Below are 26,988 nucleotides of genomic sequence, written 5' to 3' on the forward strand. Positions count from 1 at the left end.
CTACGGAGAAAGAAAGGGGGAGGGGAGCACCAGAGGGAGATGGAGAACAGGCAGAGTGATGGGCAGAGAGAGAAAAAGAACTAAATATATCAGGGATGGGGTAAGAAGGGGAGGGTATTAACGGAAGTTAGAGAAATCAATGTTCATACCATCAGGTTGGAGGCTACCCAGCCGGTATATAAGGTGTTGGTCCTCCAACCTGAGTGTGGCTTCATCTTGACAGCAGAGGAGGCCATGGATAGACATATCAGAATGGGAATGGGACGTGAAATTAAAATGTGTGGCCACTGGGAGGTCCTGCTTTCTCTGGCGGACAGAGCGTAGGTGTTCAGGGAAACGGTCTCCCAGTCTGCGTCGGGTCTCACCAATATATAAAAGGCCACACCGGGAGCACCGGACGCAGTATACCACACCAGCCAACTTACAGGTGAAGTGTCACCTCACCTGGAAGGACTGTCTGGGGCCCTGAATGGTGGTAAGGGAGGAAGTATAAGGGCAGGTGTAGCACTTGTTCCGCTTGTGAGGCTAAGTGCCAGGAGGGAGATCGGTGGGAAGGGATGGGGGGGATGAATGGACAAGGGAGTCGCTTAGGGAGCAATCCCTGTGGAAAGCAGAAAGGGGGGGAGGGAAAGATGTGCTTGGTAGTGGGATCCCGTTGGAGGTGGCGGAAGTTACGGAGAATTATATGTTGGATCCGGAGGCTGGTGGGGTGGTAGGTGAGGAAAAGGGGAACCCTATCCTGAGTGGAGTGGTGGGCGGATGGGGTGAGAGCAGATGTGCGGGAAATGGGAGAGATGCGTTTGAGAGCAGAGTTGATGGTGGAAGAAGGGAAGAATTTCCCTTTGTTTAGAAAAGGAAGACATTTCCTTCGTCCTGGAATGAAAAGCCTCATCGTGAGAGCAGATGCGGCGGAGACGGAGGAATTGTGAGAAGGAGATAGCATTTTTGCAAGAGACAGGGTGGGAAGAGGAATAGTCCAGGTAGCTGTGAGAGTCTGTAGGCTTATAGTAGATATCAGTAGACAGGCTGTCTCCAGAGATGGAGACAGAAAGATCAAGAAAGGGGAGGGAGGTGTCAGAAATAGACCAGGTAAACTTGAGGGCAGAGTAAAAGTTGGAGGCAAAGTTAATGAAGTCAACGAGCTCAGCATGTGTGCAGGAGGCAGCACCAATGCAGTCGTCGATGTAGCGAAGGAAAAGAGGGGGACGGATACCCGTATAGGCTTGGAATATGGACTGTTCCACAAAGCCAACAAAAAGGCAGGCATAACTGGGACCCATGCGGGTACCCATGGCTACACCTTTTGTTTGGAGGAAGTGGGAGGAGCCAAAGGAGAACTTATTGAGAGTAAGAACTAATTCGGCTAGACGGAGGAGAGTGGTGGTAGAGGGGAATTGGTTAGGTCCGGAATCCAAAAAGAAGCGGCACACACACCCATCCCTAACTGTCTTTGGAAAAGTTAGTAGCTGTGTCTCTTGAACTTGTTCTCTCTGTGAAGGTACCGCTATAGCATGGGAAGTTAGACATTCTGAGATTGAGACTCCATGATGAAGAAGGAATTGCAATTTGTTTGCAAGTATTCCAAGATGATGTACTGTATGACTTCAAGGTGAACCTGCAGACAGTGGTGTTCCAATTCACATGCTAGCCATGTCCTTCTAAATGTGTGAGACTTGTAGATTTGGCTTTCAAAGTAGCCCAAGCAAGAAACAACATTTTGTAGATTGGTACATTAGCCATGGTGTACCAAGTAAAGCAAATGTGTAGGTTTTTATTAAATAGAAGTTTATAGTTATGTATATAATGCATCTTCATACTCAGTGTTGGCCTCTTGAAGAATAAGTTTCATTTGTAAGTCTCATGCAAAATACAGTGGAAGGATTTACACAAGTAAAAATATTTTTGAACAAGGTTTAGATGTTGGCTGGTCTGGGGATTGCAATGAGATAGTAGGAAAAAAGTTAAGAATTAAAGAGCTCTGGATTACATGATTGAACATGAGTGATTAAACAAATGCAGTGAGGTTTTCAAAAGAGTTAGGCATATGACACCAACTGTTGACTTACTCATATTGGAATGGAGAGGGATAGTACGGTACCGTGATACGCAAAACAAGATAAGCCCAGTGAATCTTCTAAACAGAGAAGGTCATGACAGAAAGGATGGAAGAAATCGTTTCATGATCAGATGAACCAGATTTAAGATATTTAGCAATAAGTCCAAAGGAGAACAATGCAGTTTTTAATGATTGAGTTGTTTGGAATGTGTGGCTTTGAAGGACCTATTCAATGACAGATATTCAATCACAGTCTATTCTGTAGAATCCCGAAGGCATGGAAAATCTAAGGTTGAGGTGGGAAAATCTATCAAAAGTGGTGTCAGTCTGTGAGCAGTAATTTGTCATCTTGTATGATTCACCAAAGCCCTTTAATAGGTTTTAAATAGACATTGTTAATACCATTCTGTGACCAAACACTGATGTATTCAGAAGAATCTATAAACTACCATGTGGTCTTTTCTTGTTTTTATGGACGCAAACATTGACAAGTCATATTGAGCATTAATTTTAGTTTTATCAGCTACTCAGAGCATTACATCAATAACTTGACTTCCTGTCATCAGGCTTTTGAGATCTTTTCAAAAAGTCATTAACCATTGTTGCATGATTCTGAATGTGCATTTGTAACCACAACTGTTCTTCGGCACTAATTTATCTCCTCAGCAACCTCGAAAAATACACAGCACTCATAGAGAGGAAGACTGAAGCTAATCAGTCTGCAGGGAAAGGCCAAATATTGGTGCAGATAGTTTCCGTTGTTCCTTCTAAGGGGATTGGGAAGATAAATCACTTCCTAACTTGTGTAATTGATGTCTCAATCAGCAGCAGGTTTTGTGTCAGGAGATAACACAGGAATTATAGAAAACCATTTGAAAATCAGACCTATGGATTCAAGCCAGTACCCCAATGGTTTAGATTACATTTGTAATCAATAATAGACACTAAATCTCATAAATGACTGGCACTGTGATCTACTTGCTAAAAATAAACCAGTCTGATTCTTATTGGAATTAACTGTTCATTGTGATTGAACTTTGTTCAAAGTAACGGAAGGGGATGTTGAACAGTTGAATATTGTTCTTTTATGGATGAAGTGCTGCTATAATTCCGGGTCAAAAAAACAGGTACATAGTTTCTCAGTTTTATGTATTTCATTTCTTTGCCACCCAATGAAGCACAGTCAGGCATTTCCTGGCATGCCACCCTGTGGCCCTAAGATGATAATCAGTATCAGAGGTACATTTCCATGCAGAAATTATGTTGTAGCATTGCAGATGAAATTGGAGTAGGTTGCTCCATTAGGGTCATTATTGTTCATCACTACCAAGTGGTGTTCAGTGCTACCAAGGTCTCACTAGTACTTCATTGGTTTGGAACCCTCTCATGAAGATCTTAGATTTATAATCTCACAGCACTATCCAACAATTTCACAATCAGTCCGCCAAGGCCCAGGCCTTGTAATCCAACAACACTGAGGGTTTGACCTTTTGACTCCTAGCTCAGCCACACCAATTTCTCAAGCTCACAATCTATTAAAATCCTGATGGAAGATTTGTTCTCAAGTAGCAAGCAATCTGTTGGAAGAACATAGCAGGTTAAGCGGCATTTGCAGGAGGAAATTAATTATTGATGTTTTGGGTTGATTTCTTTCTCCAGTCCACTTACCAACTTACCAGTGATTAATAGCTAGCTGGGTCCTTGAACCTTAACCTTGGAATTAGGTGAATCACCTTCATTACTGAACTGTGCAAAGCCAATACCATGGTGTCCAAAGCCTTGATTCAGTGGCTTTGGATGCATTTGAATTTCAAGGCTATATTACAAGTAGGATGACATATTGTTAATTATTTTACCTTATTCTATCTCAATGCACTGTGTAATAAGACCATAAGACATTGAAGCAGAATTAGGCCACCTGAAGCTTGTCTTGCATACTGTTCATATAGATCAAATCAAGCCACCAGTCAACTCATGTGGGTGAGCACAAGCTTAAATTAGTACATGCTGTAGCCAGGACAGAAACTTAGTTGAGAGATGGACAAGACTGGCAGCTTAACATTCCAAAGTTCAGGTGTTTCAGACATGATAGAAGGATTTATAAAAGAAGCTGAAGTGTTGTTGATTAGGGAAAATGTCACTACTGCACTAAGAGAAGATATCTTGGAATGTGCATCCTGTGTGGGTAGAGCTCAGGAATATGGTGCAATCATTGTGTTGGAGTTAGACTATAGCCTTCCTAATAGCCAGTGGGAAATAGCAGACTAATTATGTAGGCAAACTTTGGAAAGCTGTAAAAACTTTTGCTTTAGTGGGTGATTTTAACCTCTAATATTGATAAGGGATTTCTGAGTACCAGGGGCTTAGATGGAGCAGAATTTTTAGGTGCATCGAGGAAGGTTTCTTGAAACACTAGATAGTCCAGCCAGAAGAAGGGCACTATCATAGTTGAGTTTATTGTCATATACATAAATACATGTATGCATAGGTGCAATGAAAAACTTACTTGCAGCAACATAGGCACATTACATATAAGCAGCATTACCAAGAAAAACCAAATCATACATAAACTATGCACACTCTTTACAAGAAACAACACAATTAAAACCAAATAAATTTCATTTTAATTCAAAATGTTCAAAGTGATGTAGTATATTGGTCAAACAGTAGAGATTAAGGTTTTCTGGTTCAAGACCTAAATTCTGTAACCAGCCAGTTCAAGAACCAGGTGGGCGCTACAGTAATGTAAAGGTTCACACGATGCTATTACAGCTCAGGGAGTTGGAGTTTGGAGTTCAGTTCTAGTGCCATTTGTAAGGAGTTTGTACAATCGCACCATGAATGTGTGGGTTTCCTCCAGGTGCTCCATTTCCTCCCATTTTCAAAGATGCACCGGTTTGTAGGTTAATTGGTCATTGTAAATTGACATCTGATTAGGTTAGGGTTAAATAAATGGGTTGCTGAGTGGTGCAGATCATTGGGCCAGAAGGGCCTGATCCATGTTGTATCTCTGAATTAAAAATAAGTAAGTAAATAAATGATTGGAAGAAGTAGCTGTTCGTTCTTCTGCTGATGGTACCTGCAAAAAGATGGCATGGCCAGGATCATGGGTGTCTTTGATGGATGTTGCCTACTTGAGGCATTACCTCATATAAATATTCCAAATGATGAGAAGAGTTGTACCTTTGATGTACTGGGCAGAGTCAACTGCTCTTTGTAGCTTCCTATGCGTTTGAATTTCCCTTACAAGACCATGATGTAACCAGACAGGATACTTTCAGCAGTACCTATGTAGAAATTAAAGTGTTTGGTGACAAGCTGCACCTCCTTAACCTCCTAAGAAAGTAAAAATGTTGGCATGCTTTCCTTATGATTGCATCTATGTGCTGGCCCAGGATAGGTAATCTGATATGTGAATGCCCAAGAATTTAAAGCTGCCTACTTTCTCTACACCAATTCCCAACTGTAGACTATTTGCCACTTCCCTTTCCTGAAGTTAACAATCAGCTGCTTGATTTTACTGACATTGAGCAAGAGGTTGTTGCTGAAGCACCAGTCAACCAAGAGTCCTGTCTCGCTCCAGTAGCTGACTCATCATCCCAACAATAGTGTCGTTAGCTAATTTGAAGATGGCATTGGAACTGTGCTTAGCCACACAGTCATGTATGTATACACAGCTGAGCAGGAGGCTAAGCACACAGCCTTGAAGTGCACCTGTGTTGATGCTCAGGAGGGAGATATTGTTACCAGTCCTCACTGATTGAGGTCCACCAGTGAGGAAGTTGAGCATTCATTGGAGGTGCTGAGGCCCAGGTCTTGAAGCTTGGATGCGATTGTTGTGTTGAATGTGGTGCTGTAGTCAATGAACAGCATTCTGGTGTATGAGTTCCTGTTGCCCAGATGGACCAGAGCAATGTTCACTCTAAAGTGTGCGCACACACACATTGTTTGCTACTAGCACACAAGGGAATTTAAACTGCGCAAAAGGTGCCATCCTCTACCGCATTGGCATGTTAAGTATATTTCACAATAGTATATAATCATATTTCCTTTTCTGGTTTCTGATACAGACAGGGTTGACAATGTGGAATTTGTGATAACTTGTCTGCAGATTTTAGAACTGGCTTCTTTATACTGTTTTTATTGAAAAAATTATTGACTCACTATGTCGAATTCCAAAGAAGCAAAGGGCATGAAGTGCAAAAGAAGTATTAGTTCATTTAAAGTGGAATGGCTTAATGACACAGTAGAAACTCCTATACTGAAAGCTCATGAGGTCAGCAACACATAACTAGGAGAAATGTTTACGCACAATACAGAAACTGATGTTACCTGTGCGTACTGTTGCGATGCAAAAGTTGCTGGAGAATTTGCAAGTGGGAAGAAGTGGAATGATATTTGGAAACTTGACTTTTTAAAGCCCCATTTACCAAGTAAATCACATATGGGCAGTGTGCAAAAGCTCTGGCAAGGAAATCCTTCATTACCCACTACAGGCCTGCTGCATGTGTTTTGTGAAAGTGTAGATGAATGAGAGTGAAAATGATTAAACCCAGAGGAGATCAAAGTTCTTATTGACAATGCTTTACTAGTTGTTAAAATGAATCCCTCCATATATATCAAATTCATTGCGGACCAAGAAACATAAAAAACCTACAGCACAATACAGGCCCTTCGGCCCACAAAGTTATGCTGAACATGTCCCTACCTTAGAAATTATTAGGCTATAAGTTCCATGTACCTATCTAAAAGCCTGTTAAAAGACCCTATAGAATCTGCCTCCACCACTGTTGCCGGCAGCCCATTCCATGCACTCACCACTCTCTGAGTAAAAAACTTACCCCTGACATCTCCTCTGTACCTACTCTCCAGCACCTTAAACCTGCGTCCTCTTGTGGCAACCATTTCAGCCCTGGGAAAAAGCCTCCGACTATCCACACGATCAATGCCTCTCATCATCTTGTACACCTCTATCAGGTCACCTCTCATCCTTCGCTCCAAGGAGAAAAACATTCTCATAAGGCATGCTCCCCAATCCAGGCAACATCCTTGTAAATCTCCTCTGCACCCTTTCTATGGCTTTCACATCCTTCCTGTAGTGAGGTGACTAGAACTGAGCACAGTACTCCAAGTGGGGTCTGAGCAGGGTCCTATATAGCTGCAACATTACCTCTCAGCTTCTAAATTCAGTTCCACAATTGCTGAAGGCCAATACACCATACGCCTTCTTAACCACAGAGTCAACCTGCGCAGCTGCTTTGAGCGTCCTATGGACTCGGACCTCAAGATCCCTCTGATCCTCCACACTGCCAAGAGTCTTACCATTAATACTATGGCCCAGTGACATAGGGCAAAAAAAATTCACAGCACAAGATTTTTACACATTAGAGAGAACATTGGTCCAGAGTAGAGTGAGGAACCTGAGCGTCTGCTGTTGACCTGTTGTGGCAGGAGGCAAATCGTGGTAGATCCAGGTCCTCTCTGAGCACCACAACCAACTTTCAAAGCACTTCATTGCGATTGACTTAAGTGCTACAGAATGGTAGTTATTAGGCAGGTTGTTATTCTTTATTGAGTACCAGTACAAAAGTACTATGAACTAGACTTTGTAGACTAGAATGAGCCTGGCCAAGTGATCAAAGTTTCAGTGGAGAAACATTTTGGGAAAAGCAATAATAATTAATTCCAAAAGATCTTAAAATAGTTCTGGATCAGGATAAGACTGGTCCTCAGGTGGAAGTGATAAATTGGGGGAAGACTAAACACAACAGTGATAGGCAGGAACTGGAGAAAATCGATTAGGACTAAATCCACATCTGACCATCCTCAGAGAGGAGGTACAGGAGCAAGCAAATAAATACTCAATAGTTTAGGAACATCATCTTCCCCTCTGCCATCTGATTTCTAAATTGTCCATGGTTTCTATCTCACAATTTGCTCTCTTTTTGGGCATGTTTATTTGTTTATTTAGAGATAAATCATGGTAACATGCCTTACCGCCTCAACTAGCCCATATTGGCATCTATTTTTATATATTTGCAATTGTAACTTACAGTAATTTTTATGTATTCCACTGTACTACTATCACAAAACAACAAATTTCACAACATTTGTCATTGATTATAAAGCTGATTCTGATTGTGACATGTTGGAGTCTTTTCAAAGGCTAGCTGGTTGGAGTTCAGAACCAGCATGTTCCTGTATATAGTAAATGGCAGGCCCTTCAGATTATGATTTACAGCAGGATCTTGGAGTGCAAGTCCATAGCTCCCTGAAAGTAATAACATAGGGTCATAGGTTGTAAAGGACACATTTGACATGTTTGCCTTCATCTTTCATTGTAAAAGTAGGAAAATCATGTTTGCAGCTGTGTAAAACTTTGGTTACGCATATTTGGTATTTTATGTGCAGTTCTGCTCACAGCATTACAGGAAGGATGTGGAGGATTTGGAGAGGGCGCAAAAGAGATTTCCAGGACATTGACTAGATAGATTGGAGAGTATTAGCTAAAAGGAGTGATTGGACAAAATTTGGATTGTTTTCTCTGGAGCGTCGAAACTTAGAGGTGACCTGATAGAAATAAATAAATTGTGAGAGATATAAATAAAGTAAATAATCAACTTTTTCCTCAGTGTGAAAATGTCAAATACTAGGGCTTGTAGTTTGAAAATAAGAGGCAAATTCTTTTTCACAGAGAATGTAAGTCCCTGGAATCTGCTGCCAGGGGAGGTGGGGGAAACAGATACTGTACACAGTAACATATAATTAGCATTTAGATAGGTATATGAGTATGAAGAGTATAGAGGGATATAAACCACGGGCAAGCAGATGTGTAATCTAAATTGACATCATGGGCTGAAGGGCTTGTTCCTGAGATACACTGTTCTACGCTAAGGAGTGCTGCTGTAACCCATCCACTTCAAGGTTCGACAAATTTTTGCATTCAGAGATGCTCTTCTGCACTCCACTATTGTAACAAGTAAATATTTGAGTTACTCTTGCCTTCCTGTCAGCTTGAACCAGCCTGATCTGTCATGAGCAAGGCATTTTTGCCCATTGGACTGCCACTCACTGGATGTTTTTCACACCATTCTCTGTAAACTCTAGAGATTGGTGTGAATGAAAATCCCAGGAGATCAGCAGTTTCTGGGATACTCAAACCACCCTGTCTGGCACCAACAGTCATTCCACGGTCAAAGTGACTTAGATCATATTTCTTCCCCATTCTGATGTTTGGTTTGAATGACAACAGAAGCCCTTGACCATGTTTGCATGCTTTTATGCATTGAGTAGCTTCCAGATGATTGGCTTATTAGATACTTTCATTAATGAGCAGGTGCACCTAATAAAATGGCCACTGAATGTATGTTCTACATACAAGTCCAGAGTTCTTTGAAGGTGGCAATGCAAGAAGATAACATAGCAAAGAAGGCATATAGGATATTGGCTAGTTGGGTCACTGAATGCAAAAGCAAGGAGATTATGCTGTGATGTTACAAAAGAATGGAAAGCTTCAGCTAAAGGGCTGCATGGAGTTCTGGACATCACACTCTAAAGAGGATCTGATCAGGCTAAAAAGGGTGCAGAGAGGATTGTTGTATTAAAAATGTCATCAGAGGATTGAGGATTGAATTTAAAGCAGATTTCAAACTGTTGGGTTTTCAGTAAATGCCCTACTGTTTGTTCTCATTTTTTCTTGTTTGATCATTGACCTTTAAGATGCTACTCACCTGACAGATGGCCGTTCCTGTTGGAAAAGAGGAACTCAGGGAAGCAAACAGTAGTTAAAAAGTAATTGTATGTTCATACCTAAACTTGAGGGTTGGAAAATGTTCATCCATACTAATTAACAATAGCATAAACACAAGGATTTCTGAATTTGCTGGAAATCCAGAGTAACACACACACAAAATGTTGGAGGAACTCAGCAGGTCAGGCAGCATCTATGGAGAGGAATAAAGAGATGACATTTCAGGCTGAAACCCTTCTCAGCCCAAAATATTGGCTTTTTATTCCTCTCCATAGATGATGCCTGATCTGCTAAGTTCCTCTAGCATTTTTTTGTGTGTAACTAACAACATTGCACCTATTAGTTTCCTTATCAGTTCATTGGGCTAATGCTCTGCTGCCATCTGATGGGCAGAGGATGCGCCCACCTTCTTGTTCTCTCATGAGATATGAAGTCTCCAGCAAGGTTCACCCCTAGCTGCCAGTGTAATGAAGAATTCCTTTCTTGAACCACTGCTGCACTGCTATCCACGTGGTGCAGCTATCTCCACAGACCCTTAGGGTAACAAGACCTAGGATGATCAGACAGTGACAATAAAGGAAAAGTGATTGATTTCTGAATGAGAGTGGAGCCTGACATGGAAGAAATCTTGGATGTGGTGCCTTTTCCATATGCTCCTGGTGTTTACCATTGCAGGTTTTGAACTTGACGTTAAAAAACTCCTTGTCATTTTGCTGCGGTTCATTTTTACCGATTTTCTCAATTTGTTTTAAGGATATGGAATATTGCTGACAAAACCAGTATTAAATGCTCATCCCTAATTACCTTTGAGAAGGTAGTAATGAATCAGAATCAGGTTTAATATCACTGGCATACGTTGTGAAATTTATTGTCTTTGTAGTAGCAGTACAATGCAATACATATTAGATCAGGATAAAGTCATGAATTACAGTAAGTGTGTGTGTGTGTGTGTGTGTATGTATAAATAGTTAAATAAGTAGTACAAAAATAGAAATTAAAAATGTAGTGAGGTAGTGTTCATGGGTTCAATCTTCATTCAGAAATCAGATGGCAAAGGGGAAGAGGCTGTTCCTGAATCACTGAGTGTGAGCCTTCAGGCTCCTCTCCCTCCTCCCTGATGGTAGCAATGAGAAGAGGGCACATCCTGGGTGATGAGGGTCCTTAATGATGGATGCTGCCTTTTTGAGGCATCACTCCTTGAAGCTAGTGCCCATGATGGAGCTAACTCAGTTTACAACTCTCTGCAGCTTGTTTTGGTCCTATGCAGTAGCTCTCCCAACCCAGATGGTAACGCAGCCAGTTAAGATGATCTCCACGGCACATCTGTCTTGAACCAAATGTAGTCCTTCTTTTGATGATGTTTCCACAGGGAGCTATGAAGTGAAGAAATGCAGTGAAAAGGAACAGCACAGAGGAAATGGCATCATATTTCCATATCTGGATGGTGTGTAACCTGAAGAACAATATGCAGGTTTCTATGAACCTGCTGGTTTGGTTGGTGGTAAAGAAAACAGCTTTAGGAGATCCTGTCAGACATGGTAAAGAAAAAGATTAAAGATGACAATTTGCTTTATTTGTCATATATACATCAAAATCTGCAGTGAAACGCATCGCTTGCATCGGGGATATGCTGGGACAGCCTGCAAGTGCCGCCGGCTTCCTCCGCCAACATAACATGCTCACAATTTACTAACCCTAACTCATACATCTTTGAAATGTGGGAAGACACTGGATTTCCTGGAGGAAACCTACAGAGTCACTAGGAGAATGTACAGACAGCGGCAGGAATTGAACTCTGATCTTAGAGCTGGTACTGCACTGTGTTGCGTTAAGCAACATGGTGAAATCACAGAAGTGAGAATGGATCATCTGGCTGCTTTATCCTGCTTTGTCCTTTGTGGTGTTGGCAGAGCGTCACTTATTCAAGCAAGTGATGAGTGTTCCACCACCATGCTTACCTGAAAAGCAAACAAACTGTAATTGCTCGATATCTGAAATAAAGGCAGAAGATGCTGGAAACACTCAGCGGACCAGGCAGCGGTTATATCAAAAGAAACAACGAATGTTTCAGGCCTGGATCCCTCCAGCAAAACTGGAAAGAAAGTTTTAATGAAGGATTCCAGATGTGAAAAGATTCTAGATGGTCGCACATCGCTAGTTATTGCGCACAACGTTTCTTTCTGGTGGGCCACACTTAACAGAAATCTTTGTGTCTAAAATCTACTGAGAAATTATTATACATCATAGTAGACGTCACTAATTTGGAACAGGTAGTGCTTCAAACGTTCTGTTTGTTTTTTGATAGTTTATCGAAGAATTTATTTTGTCCAAAAGCAAAGTACTGAAGATATTAGAAATATAAAGTCCAACAGAAAATCCAGGAAATACCCAGCAAGTCAGGCAACATCAAGGATAGGTTGATGATATTGTCATTTTGGACAGAAGGTCGTCCAACCAAAATATTAATTCTTCCTCTCTTCACAGAGGTTGACTGACCTGCTGAGTGTTTATAGAATTAATTTTGTGTCAATTTCATAAGGTTGGTCCTAGAAGCCAAAAGTAGAACAAATGGTTTCTCCCCAGAACTTTGCTGTTTTTGGACACTGCATGCAGACTATAATTTACTATTTGTGTAAGATAAATGAAAGATGTTCCACTATTGCTATGGTTCTGAGCTAAATGCCTTAAGAAAAATATTTTCCATGTGTTTTCTTTTTGTCCATAAGAGGACAATGTCAGGAGTGAAGAAACTGCAGTTGTGCACAAGATCCTTTGAATATGGAACATAGAACAAAACAGCTCTGTATAGGCCATTCAGCCCATAATGTTTTTATTTTATTTAGAAATACAGCATGGTAACAGGCCCTTCCAGACAACAAGCCCGCACTGTGCATTTACACCCATCTGACCAATTAACCTACTAGCCTGTACATCTCAGTAATGTGGGGACAAACAGGAGCACCTGGAGGAAACCATATGAGGTCACAGGGAGAACGTACAAACCCTTTACAGATAGCATCGAGAATTCCACCCGGGTTGCTGGCGCTGTAATAGTGTTACGCTAACTGCTAAGCTGCCGTGCCACCCCTGGGTGGCAGTTTATACTAAATGTTCTTCGCCAGAGTATCATCCATATCCCTCCATTCCCTTCATATTCATGTGAAAAGCCTCTTAAACTCTTCCTCTACTACCCTTGGTAACCTGTTCCAGGCATTAACTACACTGCGTAAAAAGATTTGCCCCTCACATCACCTTTCAACTTCCCTCCACTTACCTTTGAGGATGTTTGAGTTTCGGGGGAAGGTTGTTAACTGGCATATAAAATTATTATAGAGGAGCAGCTGAAAATAGGAAGTTATTAACTGCACAAATGGCTGTCAGGCCTTATTTGTCATCCTTACATAATTTGACCTTTTGGTTATGTTGCTCATATAATAAGTGTTATCACTTTACCATCTGTAGTAATTACCTGTTCTTTGTATCGTACTGTATGTGTCCTCTTTTTCTTTGTACCACACATCAATAAACTAGTCTTAGCAACACCAGATGTTCAGATGCACATTGCTAGCAAATATAAGAAGTGTATCTAAAACAGAAAGTCCTTTGATACAGCTATGTAACCTACATTTATGCTTTAAAGTCAACAGCAGCTAGAAGCTGAGCAGATGTATGTTTCAGGAGGGCAGGGTAATGCATCTGATAGGTGTAAGTATTGCTACATTCTGTTGAAACAGATGACGTATTGTAAGTATGAGCGCAAAGGTCTGACATCCAGTAACAGCAATCATTTAGTAGCAAACAGTTTTAGCAGAAATCTCACAGTCAAAACTAGGAGCAGTGGCAGTTAAATTACCAGAAAGGTAATCTCAAGAAGAGGCATGGGTTCAAATCCCACTGTGGCAGTTGTGGACTTAAATTAGGTCAATTAAATAATGTGGAACTTTTAAGATACAGTATTTCAGCTATTTCAGCAAATTTCAGCTATTGCGAAATGTCATTCAAAAAAACCCATCTGATTCACCAATGAGGTCACCCTCAGGGTAGAGGAGCAACACCTTGTATTCTGCCTGGGTAGCTCCAACCTGATGGCACGAATACGATTCCTACTTCCATTTTAAAAAAATTCCCTCCCCCTCTCCTCTTCTTCTATCCCCCACTCTGGCCTCTTACCTCTTCACAACTGCTTATCACTCCCCCTGGGTCCGCTCCTCCTGTTCTTTCTCCTATCATCCACTCTCCTCTCCTATCAGATTCTTTATCCAGCCCTTTACCTTTCCCACCCACCTAGCTTCACCTATCACCTTCTAGCTACCCTGTTTCTCCTCCCCCACCTCTTTATTCTGGTATCTTCCCCCTTCCTTTACAGTCCTGAAGCAGAGTCTCGGCCCACAACATCAACTATTTATTCCTTTCCATAGATGTTGCCTGACCTGCTGAGTTCCTCCAGCATTTTGTTTGTGTTCCTTAAGTTTCTTGTCATCTGACCAAATCGAACAACATTCCTCTGGACGACGGTGCACCCACACAACATATATCACACACAGCACCTTAACTAACATACTCTACTATAAATAAGCTAATAAAATATAATTCAAAGTGCACGTAGTAAAGCGCAGCACAGGTAAACAGTAAGCAGCTTGCTGTCTGACTGACAGAACCTCAATGGTGGCAGGGTATTCATTAGTCTGAGCCCAAGGGAAGAAGCAGTTACCCAGTATGGCAGGCCTAGTCCTGATGCTTCTGAACCTCCTTCCTGACAGTCGTGGGTCAAAGAGATTGTGGAATGGGTAGTAGGGATCCCCAACAATGCTTTGGCCCCTTCACCTGAAACACTCCTGGTAAATGTCACAAATAGGGTTTCAGGGGTTTCAAAGGTACACTTAATGTCAAAGAAATGTATACAATATACATCCAGAAATGCTTTTCCTTCACAACTATCCACAAAAACAGAGGAGTGCCCCCAAAGAATGAATGACAGTTAAATGTTAGAATCCCAAAGTCCCCCCCAGCTCCCTTCCCTCCGACGCGTAAGCAGCAGCAAAGCAATGAACCCTTCTGCCCCCACCAGCAAAATAAAAGCATTGGCACCCACCACTGAGCACTCAAGCATGCAGCAAAGACACAGGCTTGCAGTACCCCAAAGACTACTCGTTCACCAGGTATTTGACATACCACAGGCTCTCTGTCTCCCTAATAAGGGAGAAAGAGATATCTCCGTTTCACAGCAAGAGGGGAGACATAACAAACAAGTTGCTGGTTTACAATGTTAAAAGTCCTTTGCGTCGCTTTTTCAAAGCCCTGTGCCCAAAGGTCTCGGGTCTCTGGGCACACAGCTGTAGATCTTCCAACTCCCATCATACACCGATCTCCTGCCAGGACACTGACCTTCGATCTGCCCATCTCCAGAGTCACGAGATTCCAGGTCTCCAAAGGTGAGCTGAGCTCTTAGGCCGCATCCTTGGCATGTTGGATAATGGCCAGTCATGAAACCCCGAGAATGGGTCCCATTCCCACAAAGAACCACAGTCAGCATGTAACTCCAGGTCAGGGTCTTCAAAAGAACCCTGAAAGGGAAAAATAGAGTTATTAAAGATAGAAATAGAGCTTCTTCCAAAGATGCAAGCAAAGGAGTCGCTATTTAGCGCTATCATAACTAATGGGGAAGGGGGAGGGAGACTCAAGTGATCTTTTCAGTGGTTTTTACTATTCCCTGTAGGGTCCTGCAGTTTGATGTCTTGCAGCTTCCTTACTACACACTGATATAGCCAGACACAACACTCTCAATGGCGCTCCTGTAGAAAGTTGTTAGAATATGGGGACACACACACACACACACCCCCCCCCCCCACCATGCTGACAATCCCCATCAACCCCTGCCTTTCCAAATGCACAAAAATCCTGTCCCTTAGGATTGTATCTAATGATTTGCTACCACTGACATAAGAAGGAAATCAGAGTTAGGCCAGCTAACTACAGGCGTGGAGTCTTAAATAAACGAACAACATTGGTTATCCTCCAATCTTGTGGCGGCATCTTATCTGTGGCTAAGAAATGAATAACATTCTTTGTCAGGACTTTAGCTCTCTCATCCCTTCCTTCTAATAGTTACCTGGGCTAAATTTCACTCAGCCCTGGGTATTTATTATTCCTCATATCATGATATCTAAAACCTCCTTCTTGATACTGACCTGCTGCAGGTTATCCCCATACTCACTTTCTTCCATGTCCTTCTTGGCAAATACAGATGAGAAGTATCTGTTTAGAATCTTGTCCACATTGCCTCGCTCTTCATGTACTGTAAGTTACTCCTTAGATCCCCAGAGGGACCCAGTTGTTTGCTGGCTATCCAATTGCTCCTGATATATAAATAAAATGTCTTGAGAATCTCCTTAATCTTTGTGGCTCATTTTTGCCCTCCTAATTTCAGTCTTAAGTTGTCTCCTACACACTCTGTAATCCTCGAGATTCCCTCAATCCTAATTGCCTGTACCTGCCATGTTCCTTTTTGTTCTGTTTTTGCCTTCGACCCGTACAAGAACATACTAGCCTCGAACTGTTACTATTCCTCTTTTAAAATACTTCAACTTGTCCCTTGTTGTTTTACCCACAAGCATCTGCTCCCAATCTAATTACACCTTTGAAATCAGTTCTCTCCCAATTCAAAACCTTAACTTATGGACTAATCTTAACATTTTCCAGAATTACTTTGAAATGTACAGAATTATGGTCACCCCACACTGACATTGTATTTCCTAAAATTTGTCCTGTCCCTAGTAGAATTCTCTACATACTGTCTCAAAAAACTTTCTTCAGCACACTTAAATTTCACTCCATTTACACCCCTTGCCCATACACAAGGCTAGTTAATATTGGGAAAGGTGAAATCACCTTCTACTATAACCCAATTGCTCTTAGGAGTGTTGCAATTTGCTGATATATCTGTTCCTCTAATTCCTGCTGGCTATTGCGAGGTCCTATAGATAATGTCAGCCAAGTGATCACCCCTCTCTTCTAAGTTCTATCCATATGGCCTCATTGGACAATCTATCCAGGATATATTATCTACATACTGCCTTTATGTGGTATAACATCATGGGCCTAAGGCCATGTCCTGTGCTGTACTATGTTCCACCTAATCAGCAGTGCAATAGAACTTCTGTGGCCTGGAATATTAAACAGCCACAGAGGTAGCTCCCCCATCACTACTTCAAGTCTAGTCTTTTCCTTTCCTTGCTGTGCATCTTAACCAACCATGGTGCCGCAAACTCTGTAGCTATTGCTGCTGTACTCTAAGAGGCCATGTGCTGTGTGAAGTTTTGGTCACCGCGCTGTAGGAAAGAATGTGATTGCACACATGAGAGAATGCACAGGGTATGGCAACGAGATATTGCCTGGATTGGAGAACTTATGTTACAGGGAGTGGTAAATTTCATAGCATATGCCATTGATACTAAACCTGATTCTGATCCTGATGCTGGATAAACTTGGCTTGCTTTCCCTGGAGCAAAGGAACCTGATGTGTGACCATATAGAGGTAAATAAAATTAAGTGAGGCACAGACAGGGTAGGTAGTCAGAACATTTTTTGCTTAGGACAAGTATCAATAAGAGGGCATGGTTCTAAGGTGAGAAGAAGAGATTTAAAGGGGATCGTAGGGGGTTGTTTTCTCACACCTAGAATGCTTGATATCTGGAACAGGCTGCCAAAGGAGCTGGTGGAAGAAGGTACAATCATAACATTCAAGAGGCATTTAGACAAGTACTAAAATATACTGGCCATAGAGGGATTTAGTCTGAATGCAGAGAAATGAGACTGATGTAGGCGGACAAAAAGGTAGGCAAGGACATGGTGGGCCAAGAGTCTCATTTCTGTGCTGTACCCAGGACTTATTTTGACTTCAAAGTTCTTAATTGTAATCGGGTTATTCCAAATCTTTTTGCATATAAACTCTACTCTTAATGAAATCCTGTGAGGAAACCTGTTCTTTATTTGATTTGGTCTGTATCTGACTCCTAACTCACAGCAATGTGATTCACTCTTAACTACCAGAAATAGTCCAACAAGCCATTTGGTTGTAACCTGAGTTCTATATTACTGTAGATCAAGAAGATGATTCACCACAATTTCTCAAGTGGTATGTGCTCACCTTACCAAAAGTAACCGCTCCTACAAGTTGAATGTGTTGAATATAAAAATGACCATTATCACATTAAAGCACAAAATCAATCTTTAAAAGTTGACATTATTGTGCTTGTATAGAGCAGGTGATCATCTCAAATATGTTAAAAATATTCTAAAACATTATAGAACTATGAAACGTATTTCTCCCTTCAGAGATAATACCTGCATACAACATCGGATTTTGTTTTAAATTGCCAGTGTTTGGAGTATTTTATGAACAAATATTGTTGCTGATTGCACCCTGACTTCTGAAGCAGAAGGACAAAAGCTAATTTCTACCCGCAGATTAAACATTAAGATGCTGAAGTGAAGTTTTTTGTAGTTGTCATCCTTTAAATTGGACATTGTGTGGTTCAAATTCAAGATTTTCCTTGGGTTATGGTCAAGACCTATATAAATGCAAATACAGTTTTCAACCTCAAATTATTGCCTCATCATTATTTAGTACCTCGAAGCAGGGTGGCAAATCAGGAGCTGGAAGTCTGTTATGAAGAGAGTTCAAAACATCAAGATACATATAGCCAGTTGTTAATTCCCTGGATGCATAGAATGCGCAGCTTTCAACTCTATTAATAAGTTGCTTCCTGAGTTGTATCCTATCACACAGCATGAAGAGAGGATATTTGATCCTCTGACCCCTTAAAGAACTAATACTTAGGCCAACTCTGCTCTTTCCTATATAAGTTATTTTCCCTTAGACATACATATCTCATCCATGCTAAAGAGAGTTCAAAGTATATTCACAAGGGTGTTACTAGAACTGGACAATTGGAAAGACAGAATAAGCTCGGGCTCTTTGCTTTGGGACAAAGGATGCTGTAGGGAATTTTAATTGAGGTGCACAAAATTATAAGGAGCTTAGAAATTCAAGGGTAAAAGTTGACGAGGGTAAAGCAGTGGATGTTGTCTATATGGACTTCAGTAAGGCCTTTGACAAGGTTCCACACTGAAGGTTAGTTAGGAAGGTTCAATCGTTAGGTATTAATATTGAAGTAGTAAAATGGATTCAACGGTGGCTGGATGGGAGATGCCAGAGAGTAGTGGTGGATAACTGTTTGTCAGGTTGGAGGCTGGTGACTAGTGTGTGCCTCTGGGATCTGTACTGGGCCCAATGTTGTTTGTCATATACATTAATGATCTGGATGATGGGGTGGTAAATTGGATTAGTAAGTATGCAGATGATACTAAGATAGGTGGCGTTGTGGATAATGAAGTAGGTTTTCAAAGCTTGCAGAGATATTTAGGCCAGTTAGAAGAGTGGGCTGAAAGATGGCAGATGGAGTTTAATGCTGATAAGTGTGAGGAGCTACATTTTGGTAGGAATAATCAAAATAGAACATACATGGTAAATGATAGGGCATTGAGGAATGCAGTAGAACAGAGTGATCTAGGAATAATGGTGCATAGTTCCCTGAAGGTGGAATCTCATGTGGATAGGGTGATGAAGAAAGCTTTTGGTATGCTGGCCTTTATAAATCAGAGCATTGAGTATAGGAGTTGGGATGTAATGTTAAAATTGTACAAGGCATTGGTGAAGCCAAATTTGGAGTATTGTGTACAGTTCTGGTCACTGAATTATAGGAAAGATGTCAACAAAATAGAGAAAGTACAGAGGAGATGTTCTAGAATGTTACCTGGGTTTCAGCACCTAAGTTACAGAGAAAGGTTAAACAAGTTAGGTCTTCATTCTTTGGCGCGTAGGAGGTTGAGGGGGGACTTGATAGAGGTATTTAAAATTATGAGGGGGATAGATAGAGTTGACATTGATAGTGTTTTTCCATTGAGAGTAGGGGAGATTCAAACAAAGAGGACATGAGTTGAGAGTTAGGGGGCAAAAGTTTAGGGGTAACACGAGGGGGAACTTCTTTATTCAGAGAGTGGTAGCTGTGTGGAATGAGCTTCCAGTAGAAGTGGTAGAGGCAGGTTTGATATTGTCACTTAAAAAAAATTGGATAGGTATATGGACAGGAAAGGAATGGAGGGTTATGGGCTGAGTGCAAGTCGGTGGGACTAGGTGAGAGTGAGTGTTTGGCACGGACTTGAAGGGCTGAGATGGCCTGTTTCCGTGCTGTAATTGTTATATGTTTATATAAATTCAACTATAATTACTTTTTTGCCTTAACAAAGGACTGTAAAACCATGCAGATTGATTTAGGGTTGAATAATAAGAGGATTTTCACCCTAAAGCTTGTGAGGGATCTAGAATTCAGTGGCCAAAAGATGAGTGAATGCAAAATCACTCCTCATACTTAAACAATAATTGCATGTGTACCTCCAGTGCTTATGTTATGTAGCCTTTTACAGTCAGCATTGATATACATAAGTGAACGACTTCTGTGACAAATTTTATAAGTTCCCATGAATCCCTTTTGTGAGCTTATAGTTCTCTCCCATCAATTTTAAACATTAATAGCTTCATTATTTTCGCCGCTGTACTGCTGCTGAGGCTGGTGCTTCAATGAATTAAAATGCTGAGGGGATAACAGAAGTTGACCTAGTTTACTAACTCCTTTGAGTGTGAGTTTGAATTGGAGCCAACATAAAAACCAAATCTAATTGAATCTTTTTATGCTGATTTCAATGCAGCACCTGTGCCAGCAGCACGTGATTGGCTTGCAGACAAGTTTATGATCAACGTAAATGTAGTGCAATGTAGGATACAATTCATATTCACCTGAGCGTTAAAAAAGTGATCATCTTTATCTGCACCTTAGCATCACAGACATATTTCGTCTTAATTAACAGTAAATGAAAAGTTTTAAAAACTGCAGATGCTGGGAATATAAAATAAAAATAGAAACTGCTAGAAAAACTCAGCAGGTCAGTAGGCATCAGTTGTAAGAGAAACAGTTAAAGTTTTTTTAGCCCAAAAATAACTCTTTCCACAGTTGTTTACTGACCCAATGTGTTTTCAGTATTTTCCAATTTTACTTCCGTATCTGTAGGTTTTTTTTTCAATTCATTTCAGAGGCAATGTGATAAAAGATCACCATTTTACTGGATGAGGAATCCAGAGACATGAGTTGAAATCCAATATGCCAGCTAAGAAATTTAGTAAAACAAACCAGCAGTATTAGTTATAAGACAACAAAGGAATTGGTATCTTCTAAAAAGGATGCTGTCCTCACCAGGCCTGGTTTATGCTATACCACGGAAATGCAGTGGATTTTGAACTGTTAAGCAGGTCAGACAGCTTGAAGGGCAACTGGTGTTAATCCAAAATGTTGGATCAATGTTTCAATGCCTACAATTTTTCTTACCATCCTAAATATTTCCAGCATTTCAATGGTTCAATTTAATATCAGAGAATGTGTACAGTATACAACCTGAAATTCTTACTCTTCGCTGACTCTTAGCAAAGCAGAAACAAGTGTTAGAACCCAAGGCCCCCCACTCCCATGCACAAGCAGCAGCAAAAGCTTAAGCTTTAAATGATTTTATTTCAGAATCTCCATCAAAAACAGTAGTAACAGTGGCTTTGTCATATAGATTTCATTGCGTACAAGATGATAACAAGCATTGAGTGGATAGCCAGAGACTTTTCCCAAGGTGGGAATGGCTAATTTGAGGGGGCAAATCTTAAGGTGACTGGAGGAAAATATTAGGGGATGTCGGAGGTAAGATTTTTATACAAAGAGTGGTGGGTGCATGGAACACTCTGCTAGGGTGGTGATAGAAGCTGATACATTAGGTAATTTAAGAGGCTCTTAGATAGGCACATGGATGAAAGAAAAATAGAGAGCTGTGTAGGAGGGAAGGGTTACATTGACATTAGCATTAGTTAAAACATTGGCAAAACATTGTGGGCTGAGGGGCATATACTATTCTATTCTTTGTGTTGATTGTCCATTTTAATGCAGCATAATGTGTTGTTTTTCTGGGAAAAACATATATAGCAATGAAATGGAAATTCCAAATGTATGATACTGAGTTGTGAGGTAAAGCTAGCCAGAGAATAAATTCTAACTCCTAGTATGTCAGTTAAATATATTTTAAAATGATCATTTCTGCTGTCATCTTTCCTCGTCATTTTTTGTGAGCTTGCACATGTTAACTCACTGGAGTTTATTATTAATCTGAGATGATTTTGCAGGCAACCTCGTACTGCCTCCTCCTGTCAGTAGGGGGCACTATTAGGGCAGTGTTGCACCTGGGATAAGGTTAGTTCTTCCCTTTGACTCAGGGCTGGATATTTGTCTTTCTTGAATTGTTATTGATGAGAATGTATTCACCACAAAGATTTTAAGGTCAGGGGATCCAGACCTGAAACAGTAGCTGTTTGTTGGTAGAAGATGCTCATGTCACATTTTCTCAAAGCAATTCCCTTAAGAATTATCTTAATCTGATTCAAATAAATGGCCCATTTTCTCCCTAAAAGATACAGTAGTACAGGTGAACACTATATTCTATTCAATGCCTACTATGCTGTGATAGGACTTTCAATTAGCAAATGTTATATAACACTTGGTTTAAAAAAAAAAACTTCTTTCACTATTCTTGCAATTCTAATGTTTGGTTTTGCTGAGCGCTTCTCAAATATTCTATTTACCTCTTGTTATAACATGCCCTTTTTTAGTTATTTTCATTTTTATTTATTTTTTACATCCTCCCAAACAAACTTCACCATGATGCTGACCAATAGATAGGTGCATCTAATACTAAAGTACTGTGCTCCAGGTATTACCTGGAACTTGCCCTCCCAGTCTTGCCCTGTCCATCCCTGGTAGAGTTCCCTACTTCTCCCTGCTCAACTTCATTCAGTCACACTCACCACTCCCTCTGCAGCACAATTCTTCCCATTTTACTCCAGTAGTTTTTGGCTTTTAATTTTCAAACATACGATTTCTTGTTTCTTTTAAAATGCAGGATTCTTTTCCTGAATAAGAGCCAGATTAATTCCACCTTAGAACACTTCATCCATAATCCTGCTAGTCGGATTTCTTTAAATACAAATTCAGTGAATTTTTAAATGTGCTGAGGTTTTCTGCCTCTACTATGCTTTAAATCAGTGAGTTACAGACCTTTACTCTCTCTGTGGCAGAGGGAAAATATGGTTCCTCACCCCCTCCCCAATCCATTCATTAAGTACTTTAAAGCTTTGTCCATAATTAATGCATAATGCCTTTTCTGAATTGATAGGAATGGACAACATACATATAGAACTGCATCAGTTTTACAAAGCTAATATTTTGAATGTTTTTCAGACAAAATGGGTGGCCACGAAAGTGAACTATTCATGGATAACTACTGCAAAGTTTGCTGTGCCATGCTAATCTCTGAAGTCCAACGGACAACACACTATGAGGTAACTTGCAGGTTTTTTTAATTAACAAATGTTAATTAAACAACATATTTCTCTTACATATAGATTTTTATTTGGATATAACTTTTGAAGACCCAATTATGGCCGTCCTCTCATTTACTAAAGCAAGTTCTGAAGCAGCACATACAAAATGCTGGAGGAACTCATCAGTCAGGCAGCTTCTATAGAAAAGAATGAACAATCGATGTTTCAGGCTGAGACCCTTCATCGGGACCTTTCTGCAGCTCTTGGTTTAAAAGGCAGCACCATGTGTTCAGACTTTGATTTGAAATACGCTGTTCTTCAAATACCATTTCTATATCAAATACTACCATTAACTATTTTCTATTGTCATATTTCAGGTGCCATCTCATTAAAAAAAGGTTTCTCTTTCATTGTGGTCTTGTGGCAGGCACCTCTGCCTTATTGTAATATTGGCACTTCCTGTTAGTGTTCTTGAAGAGCTAACTGAATATAATGCAGCAGTTAGTGTGTGGAGTCTTAACCCGAAGCATTGACTGTTTATTCCTCTCCATAGCTGCTGCCTGACTTGCTGAGTTTCTCCAGCAATTAGTGTGTGACACTCGAGATTTCCATCATCTGTAGAATGACTATGCTGTTTCTGTTTGGGGCCATCACTCTCAACCTAATTCCACTTGAAGAGCACTTGGTTTACAATCCTGCAGGTCAAAGGTCATCACATACATACATGCAGTATATAAGTATCCAAAATGAGAAACTGTGTACAAAATGTATTTGGTGTTGCACTTGTTTGTTACAATTGAATTTCCTAGTAAACTAATTTCCTTAGTCATAAATGTAATTTTATTTCCTAATGAAGGAAGGACTCATTTCCCTCCTCCCACTTTCTTATTCAGGTTTCTTTCCCCTTCCTTTCCAGACCTGATGAAAACTCTCAGCCTGGAACGCCAACTGCTTATTCATTTCTGTAGATGCTGCCTGATCAACATTTTGTTGTTTACTTGGATTTTCTGAAAGCCTTTCAAAAATTGCCATACATGAGGCTGCTAAACAAGATAAGAGCCCATGGTATTAGAGGAAAAATAATAGCATGGCTAGATTGGCTGACTGGCAGGAGGCAAAGAGTGAAAATAAAAGGGGCCTTTTCTGGTTGGTTACCAGTGGCAACTAGTGTTTCGCAGGGGACCATTTCTTTTCACATTATATGCCAATGATTTGGATTTTGGAATTGATGGCTTTGTGGCAAAGTTTGCAAATGATATGAAGATAGATGGAGGGAAAAGTGGTGTTGAGGAAGCAGGGAGTCTGTAGAAGGACTTAATGGATTAAGAGAATGGACAAAGAACTGGCAAATGTAATCAAATGTAGGAAAGTGGCTGGGCATGTACTTTGGTAAAAGGAATAAAGGCCTTTTTCTAAATGGGGAGAAATTCAGAAATCACAGGTGCAAAGGGACTTGGGAGTCTTCATGCAGGATTCCCTAGAGATTAGAGGTTGAGTCAGTGGTAAGGAAGTGAAATGCAATGTTAGTATTCATTTCGTGAGGACTAGAATATAAAAACAAGGATGTGATGCTGAGGTTTTACAAAACATTGGTCAGATCACACTTGGAGTATTGTGAGCAGTTTTGGGCACCTTATCTAAGAAAGAATTTGCTGACATTGGAGAGGTTCCAGAGGAGGTTCATAAGAATGACAGAGATACAGTATCATATGAGAAGCACATGAAGTCTCTGGGCCTATACTCACTAGGACCAGAGGACACAGCCTCAGAATAGGAGGATATCCCTTTAGAACAGAGATGAGGATGAATTTCTTTAAACAGATGCTGGTGAATCTGTGGAATTCATTGCCACAGAAGGCTGTGAGACCAAGTCATCACGTATATTTAAAGAGGGGTTGATAAGTTTTTTATTAGTAAGAGCATCAAAACTTACAGAGAGAAGGCAGGAGAATGAGTTGAGAGAGATAATAAATCAGCCATGATGGAATAGTGGAATGGTCTCAGTGAGTTGAATTGCCTAATTGTACTCCTATGTCTTATAACACATTTATTTATACAGTGGATTCCATTTAATTGGGCCATCAGTTAATTGGGGCAGCTGCTTATTTGGGATAACTCTGAAAGAACAAAAACTAATCGAAACAACAGCCAGGATTCTCTTCATTTAGGACACTATGCTGCTTAACTGGGACAGGGGAAGAGTTTCTAACTCATGTCAGTCATGTGCACTTGTGTGGCCATTGGATACTACACCCTGCATAAAGTGAACAGTTTTAAATAGTGTCAATTGCACGTTTGTGTTAAAAAAGCAATGATTCTTGCCACTGATAGTTGGCGAAAAATATTCCATAAGAGGCTTCAGAACTGTTTTTCTCACTGCTGTTTCAAGCATTCAGGCTTGGAGATACAAGAAACAGCCAGGAGTGAAAATGAAATGATTTTACTACTTCAGCAAGTTAGGAACTGCAAAGAATTTCAATGTATCGACAATCATCTTGATTGTTACAATGAAAATAAAGATTTGGAGAATGCAATTGTTGAAGGTATTGTATGAAGAGAAAGAGAGAAATTGCCTTTCAACTCACGAGAGAGAGCATAGGCCATCAACTTTTTGCTGTTAATGTTTCTTTTTTACGAGGTTGAGTTGCTAGCTTGGTGCTCAACCCAGTATAATGGAAAGCGTGCATGGGAGCCAGCTGGATTTGAACTCGGGACCTTCTGCCCCCAAAGTCCAGCACTGATGCTACTATGCCACCAGCCAGTGAATTGTATGAATGCAGCCCATTATCTGCTCTAGGTGGTCTGCACTGATTTAGGTCATTTACAGTCATTCAAAAGAGCATGGCAGCATACATTGGATGAATTCCTCCATCAATAACTATTAAAAACTAATACAGAGGTTTAAATTACTGTTGTGATGTTGGTAGTGTTCTAATTTGTATTTCATTTAAATGCATAACTTGTTCCTCATGGTAGTTTTATCTTTTTTTATGCCTTTTTAACTATTTTCATGAAAACTTCGGCCATTTGCGGCAGCTGCTTAATTGGGCAAAGTTCTGGACCCCATATGCCCCAATTAAATATAATCTAATGTATATGCTAGTCATCTTAATAACAAATTGGAAATATTCTGATGTGAGAAAGCTGCCAACTTGCAATAAGAAAGTGAGCATATCTTTAGGAGCTTGCTGAATTACACAAAAGCAGAATCTTGCCTGATCCAGAAAACAGAATTTAAATCAGCAAAGCAAAATGAAAATGTGGAAGTTGTTGCTTTTGCTAAAATCAGCCGCAGTTAAAATCTTCTAATTTTTTTTCTGATTCAACAGATCTTGTGAAATGAGGGTTCAAACATTGTGAAAATAAGCAGAAACTCCATTCAGTCTTCCTCCCTCCACTTCCCTCTTCGTCATTCTGTGCAGGTGTTCCTTGCTTGTGTGAATGCTTGTTTGTTGTTCAAGGTAAATGATAGAAGTTTTAATTCACTTCCTGCCCTTTTTGTTTTAAAGAGCAAAAAACATGCTAACAAGGTGCGGTTTTACTTCCAAACACACAAAGAAGAAGCAACACCATCAAAAAGAATCAAAACAGAAGATACTACTGTTGGATTCCAGGTATACAGTTCTACATTGATAAGGATGCTTATATAAACTAAAGTTACAGTTGAGCTGCTCAAGTGTTTGTATCAAAGTTCGAAGTGAATTTATTATTAAA

At 40.4% G+C, this 26,988-nt stretch overlaps 1 protein-coding gene across 1 annotated transcript in view; it reads left to right on the plus strand.

Moving 5' to 3' along the window:
* The window catches only part of LOC140726178 (zinc finger matrin-type protein 1-like), an 83,416-nt gene that overhangs the window by 40,759 nt on the left and 15,669 nt on the right, over positions 1 to 26,988 (plus strand). The window contains exons 2-3 of the mRNA XM_073042190.1: positions 23,192 to 23,292; positions 26,784 to 26,888. Of these exons, the coding sequence (XP_072898291.1) occupies positions 23,192 to 23,292; positions 26,784 to 26,888 (206 nt within the window). The remainder of the gene's footprint in view (positions 1 to 23,191; positions 23,293 to 26,783; positions 26,889 to 26,988) is intronic.

The sequence above is a fragment of the Hemitrygon akajei genome, chromosome 4 (assembly GCF_048418815.1).
Source record: "Hemitrygon akajei chromosome 4, sHemAka1.3, whole genome shotgun sequence".
NCBI lineage: Eukaryota > Metazoa > Chordata > Chondrichthyes > Myliobatiformes > Dasyatidae > Hemitrygon > Hemitrygon akajei.